This window comes from Salvelinus namaycush, chromosome 4 (genome assembly GCF_016432855.1).
Source record: "Salvelinus namaycush isolate Seneca chromosome 4, SaNama_1.0, whole genome shotgun sequence".
NCBI lineage: Eukaryota > Metazoa > Chordata > Actinopteri > Salmoniformes > Salmonidae > Salvelinus > Salvelinus namaycush.
In genome coordinates this window covers 23,657,208-23,663,519 of record NC_052310.1, presented here as the reverse complement: position 1 = coordinate 23,663,519, position 6,312 = coordinate 23,657,208, and the positions used below count along the sequence as shown (strand labels likewise).

The 6,312-nt window shown below is 40.7% G+C and overlaps 1 protein-coding gene across 1 annotated transcript; it reads left to right on the top strand.

Moving 5' to 3' along the window:
• The first annotated feature begins 1,280 nt into the window (after nt 1-1,280).
• LOC120045542 (receptor activity-modifying protein 1-like) lies at nt 1,281-6,106 on the top strand. Its single transcript, XM_038990445.1, has 4 exons — nt 1,281-1,400; nt 1,879-1,932; nt 2,875-3,028; nt 3,916-6,106. Exons 1-4 carry the CDS (start codon nt 1,364-1,366, stop codon nt 4,160-4,162), a joined length of 492 nt encoding a protein of 163 aa, XP_038846373.1. The 5' UTR covers nt 1,281-1,363; the 3' UTR covers nt 4,163-6,106.
• Nucleotides 6,107-6,312: the final 206 nt, after the last annotated feature.

Sequence of the window (6,312 nt, the reverse complement as noted above, 5' to 3'; positions counted from 1 at the left end):
TAGCAATGCCCTTGTTTTTTAAATAAAAGCTATTTTTTTGTCCATTAAAATAACCTCAAATTGATCAGAAATACAGTGTAGACATTGTTAATGTTGTAAATGACTATTGAAGGTGGAAACGACAGATTCTTTATGGAATATCTACATAGGCGTACAGAGGCCCATTATCAGCAACCATCACTCCTGTGTTCCAATGGCACGTTGTGTTAGCTAATCCAAGTTGATCATTTTAAAAGGCTAATTGGTCATGAGAAAACCCTTTTGAAATTATGTTAGCACAGCTGAAAACTGTTGTTCTGATTAAAGAAGCAATAAAACTTGCCTTCTTTAGACTAATTGAGTATCTAGAGCATCATCATTTGTGGGTTCGATTACAGGCTCAAAATGGCTAGAAACAAAAAACTTTTCTCAAACTCATCAGTCTATTCTTGTTCTGAGAAATGAAGGCTATTCCATGCGAGAAATTGCCAAGAAACTGAAGATCTCGTACAATACTGTGTACTACTCCCTTCACAGAACAGCATAAACTGGCTCTAACCAGAATAGAAAGAGGAGTGGGAAGCCCCGGTGCACAACTGAGCAAGAGGACAAGTACATTAGAATGTCTAGTTTGAGAAACAGACGCCTCACAAGTCCTCAACTGGCAGTTTCATTAAATAGTACCCGCAAAACCCCAGTCTCAACGTCAACAGTGAAGAGGCGACTCCGGGATGTTGGCCTTCTAGGCAGAGTTGCAAAGAAAAAGCCATATCTCAGATTGGCAATAAAAAGAAAAGATTAAGATGGGCAAAAGAACACAGACACTGGACAGAGGAATTCTGCCTAGAAGGCCAGCATCCCGGAGTTGCCTCTTCACTGTTGACGTTGAGACTGGGGTTTTGAGGGTACTATTTAATGAAGCTGCCAGTAAGGAGTCAGAGGGGAGTGGATGTGGGAAGGGTTAAAGACAGAGATTGCTATGTGCCTTTAGAGCAGGGGTGGGCAAACTTTTTGGGCAAACTTCTTGGTGTAGGTTGAAGTTGCCCCTAGACGCTGGTCTTGGGTCAGCTTTGCATTTCCCCTGCTAATGGTTAAGGTTGGGATTGAGGAAGGGGAAGCTTATCATAGATCTGCACCTAGGGGAAATGCCACCCAAAAGTCGGTATCCATCGAGCCATGGAATCAACATCAACAGAACAGTAGGATGTTTCGTCAGCACTTTTCTGTGAACAATGGCTGGAAAAACATGGGTGGGCTTAGGTCTCGCGCTTTAACCCACTCCTGTTCATTCCGGAGGAGAACAGCGTATTGACACTCTTGGCTGCTACTCACTAGTCCTTGAGTTTAATTTGGCTCTGAGGCTCTCCAGTGTCCTCTCTCCACCATGATCTTCCTACTGCTCTTCCCTGTCCTCGTCTTAGGTATGTATCCTATGGTAACACTTTACTGAAAATTAACAGGCATGTTCAAGCCCTTATAATGTGTTATGTATTTTTATGTGGCTAATATACTGTATGGGGAGCTGTTATTTAGTCAAAATCATTATAAGAAGATCATAAGACATTATAAAGGGGCCAAGCATGCTTATGACAAGTCTTACGATACATTATTGATGTATTATAATGTTTTAAACCTTTTGCTATTAAGTGTCTGTTGTCTGGGCGGTGTGTGAGTGATAAGACAAGACTTCTGATATAATGGTATTGGTGGTTTCTTGTTGCTGCTTCTTCTTGTTGCGTAGCTGCCTTGTCACGGTGGTGTAATCAAAGGTGTAATTAAGCCAAACTCTGTATGTTAGTGGGAGTAAGAAGACAGATTTGAAGGCATATTTGACCACACATGACAATGCACTACCCCGGTCTTTTAACACAATAATGTTAAACACCTCTTAATTTCCAGGTGAAATTCAATTACAAAGCAATGTCTCATCCAATGTAACATTTGAAGATAATGGTAAGTGCTCAAATGATCTTTAATGCATTTTACTTACCTTAGGCAAAAATAATAGTACCTAATTCAAATGCATGATGTATCTTCCTAATCAATTTGTATTGTATTGTACCTTGCGGTTGGATTTTTTTCCAGAATCAACAGTTAAAATACACAAATATATATTTATATATATATATTTATGTATATGTATATATATATATACATATATATATTTTAAATACATTATTTGATAAGGTACTAGGTGTAAGACTTAACACTAACACTTCTATCCTTTAACCCTGGCCAGATAGTGTCAGCCCAACATTGCAACAATAATGTATAGATACCTGACTTCATTTATGCGTAGGCAATAAATTGGGTGGGTGGATAATAAATGGGGTAAAATGTGTCATAATGGCCTCCCGGGTGGCGCAGTGGTCTAGGGCACTGCATCGCAGTGCTAGCTGCGCCACCAGAGTCTCTGGGTTCGCGCCCAGGCTCTGTCGCAGCCGGCCGCGACCGGGAGGTCCGTGGGGCGACGCACAATTGGGCTAGCGTCGTCCGGGTTAGGGAGGGTTTGGCCGGTAGGGATATCCTTGTCTCATCGCGCTCCAGTGACTCCTGTGGCGGCCCGGGCGCAGTGCGCGCTAACCAAGGGGGCCAGGTGCACGGTGTTTCCTCCGACACATTGGTGCGGCTGGCTTCCGGGTTGGAGGCGCGCTGTGTTAAGAAGCAGTGCGGCTTGGTTGGGTTGTGCTTCGGAGGACGCGTGGCTTTCGACCTTCGTCTCTCCCGAGCCCGTACGGGAGTTGTAGCGATGAGACAAGATAGTAATTACTAGCGATTGGATACCATGAAAAATTGGGGAGAAAAGGGGTTAAAAAAAATAATAATAATAATAAAAAATAAAAAAAATGTGTCATAATGGTGTAAGATATATATTCTCTCTGTCTGTACCCCTAGAAAGTTTTCAGGAGCAGGAGAATCTCCATGTTTTTCGCCACTGCAATGAGAGCCTCCTAGAACAAGTCAGCTACGTCATATGCTGGAATCAGTTTGACTCTGAAATGAAAAACATCAACAAGGAACTCTGGTGTGAATGGGACCAAGTCATCAGGTATACCTAAATGTTGCTTTCTGACTAAATGTTGCTTTCAAACATTATATGCTTACTACTCTTTGACCTTATTTACACTTAGTATTAAAATGTGATCTACATCCAGAATACAAAACCAAATAACTAAAATGCATCTTAATACCAAATGTGATCAGATCTGGTTAATTTTTACATTACATATATAGTTCCATCGCAAATTCATTGTTTGACTTCCTGTTTTAGATGTAATCTACATCACCATATTGGTTGAATCACATCAAACTGTTAGATTATTGGTTCAATCTCCTTACATTAGTTATAACTGGTTAAAACAACCTGCACAGACTTTACTACTTACATCGCTCTCTTCGGTTCCATTGGTGCTGAAGTAGTTTCATACTTGGACTCATAGAACAAATCGTTTCATCTCTATGCTTGGACCTCTCTCGTTAGACCTCTTCCTCTTTCAACGTAAACAGTAACAGCACATGGAGTTACATGAAATAAAATAGTTGAAGTAAGTGCCTCTAAAGCATGGGCAGAGGGAAAGCTTTCAGTCACACTTTGTCGGCAAGTAATCATTAGTTGACAGTGGAGAGCATGCGATAGAGGGTGTGTAGAGGCTATATACACTCTGCAACACACGCGGGCTCGCACACAGGCAGGCACACAGGCAGGTGTGCATGCACACTCTACCATTCTTCAACTCTCAAATATTACGAGAATTACCATGATAGTAGAAATATCTTATAATACATAACCAATTTAATCTTGCCCCAAAAAATAAAGAATAACTCAAGTCTCCAATAGTCTTAATTGAGTAAAAACCTATAATTACTGTAAAATGTATTAGCTAACAGAGTTACTCTGCATTTACTGTAAAACTTGACTTGATCTCTCCACGGCAGACCATACAATGAGCTGACCAAATGTATCGAGAGCCTGACCACCTACTTAGGATGTTACTTCCCGAACCAAGTGGTGCAAGACTTCTTCATCCAGATCCATTCCAGCTTCTTCCAGGCATGTCCGGAGGAGGAGCAGTTATTTCCTGATGCCCCCTCCGGTGTTGTGCTTACCCTTACCCTCATTCCAGTCAGTCTCATCCCCATCTTGGTTTTCCTAGTGGTCTGGAAGAGCAAGATCTGCGACTAAGTTGGAAATGTTGAATATGTGCTTTTTGAATGTGTCTTAGGTCCCTTCCTGAAACAGCCCCTAATAATTCCCTCTAAGTATTTTCTTATAATGTGTTTATTTTTAAAATATTTTTATTGTATGTATATTAAGATTGTTTCTATTTGTATATTTGTAATGTTGCAAAATACATTGACTTATTTCTTTCACAAAAAAGTATTATAATTGTGTCTATTCTGAAACAACCCCATGCCAATATATTTATATTGTAATACAGTATAAGGGCAATAAGTACCTAGAATTAATTCACTGTAGATGGTCTGTAGTCATATTTATATTTACTTTTAACATATTCTATTAACATATTTACTTTTTACTATATGTAATTTAAGCCACTGGGGTTGCTCTTCAAAAGGGGTCCCCCACATTTAGCTGTCATGTACACTGAAATAAAACTAAACCACAAAACAAATGGACAGAAATAATATCCACAACAGTCCCATAGTATAAAAGTGAAAAGGGGGCCGGATATCAACTGCAACTACAGGGACATCGTGTTTTCTGGACCCTTTTTGGACCCTCCCCTAATCCCAGTGTCACTATAGCTCGTGCTATACCTATACATTGTCTTCCCTTGGTCTCCTGCTTGGAAATTCTAGGGAATGATTCAGATAAGGTATATATATAGCAGCCATTAACACTGAATCAATCTTTCAGAAGACTGTTTGTTTACCTTATGCATGAGAGTGAATGCGTGGCAGATACATTGTAGTATCACCAGACCTGGGTCATACATATGAGTCAAATACTTTCAAATACTTGAGATGCACTTGATTGAGTTTACAATGGGACCAATGGAATAGTCCCAAAAGAGCAAACCCCAAGCTTAATCAAATGAAAGTATTTGACCCAGGTCCGGTAATTAGGTCAGAGGTCACCTTCAGCCAGCCCAATTTCCTACTGTCATATAGTCAGTGAATAATATAACATACTGTGCTCAGCCAACCAAACATGCTATTGGTCTGTTGGAGTGTTCATTGTGTGCTGCTAAATATCTCTGTTGGAGCACTGCCTAACACTGGGAATCAATGAAGTGCATCCAACTCAACCATGCCATACAGCCAGTTGTTGATACCCAAGATCTTTAGGCAGTAGTCCAGTCCTGGATCGGGACTACTAGTGCTGTGGTACCTGCACAAACTAGCCTTTTATTACACTACAATTTAGTGCAATAGCAAATGTACCTCCACTTTCAATGCTAAGACAACTGTTGTATGATGTTTCCTGTGCTGGTGTGGTTGTGAAGAGGCGAGTATATCAAGTAACTTGAGTTACAGAGAGGGGTAACTTATTATTTGAATAATCAAGAAGCTAGTTCTCACCGTTTTTCTGAATGAATACAGTGGCTCACCATGGGCCAATCCAGTTGCATTGTCGAGAGAGAGAAAGATTAAGTGGTTGTTTGAATAACGATAGCCTTGTTAACTTTCACATGCTTATTAGTTCAGTGGGGAAATGCGGACTGCTTGGAACAGGGCAAATTCTTTTGGGTGATTAAACCTTATCTAAACTCACCGTTTCACCCACGGTTGTGGTTAGATGCACTGCTGACAATCAGCCGTTTGACATTTCACAGTTGTAAGGTGAGGCTATGTCGAGATGGCATAAGGCGCCACCTACTGTCTCAAAGCTGTAAAGACAACTCCAGTCAACCGTATGCAGTTTGGTACAGTATACACATACAGGTAACTGACAAAATAGAGGAAACACCAACATAAAGTGTCTTGGGGCATTGGGCCATCCACCACGAGACAGAACAGCTTCAATGCACAATGGCATATAGTCTACAAGTGTCTGGAACTCTATTGGAGGGTTGTGACACTTCTTCCACGAGAACTTCCATAAATTGGTGTTTTGTTGACGGTGGTGGAAAACGCTGTACCAGGCTCCGCTCCAGAATCTCCCATAAGTCTTCAATTGGGTTGAGATCTGGTGACTGAGACGAACATGGCATATTATTATTCATTATTAAAAATAATTTTTTTAAATATATATTTTTTCATTTTCATGATCATCAAACCATTCAGTGTCCACTCGTGCCCTGTGGTTGGGGGCATTGTCATCCTGTGGGGGCATAGCCATGGTAGCCTAAATGGCCAAAATACTGATGG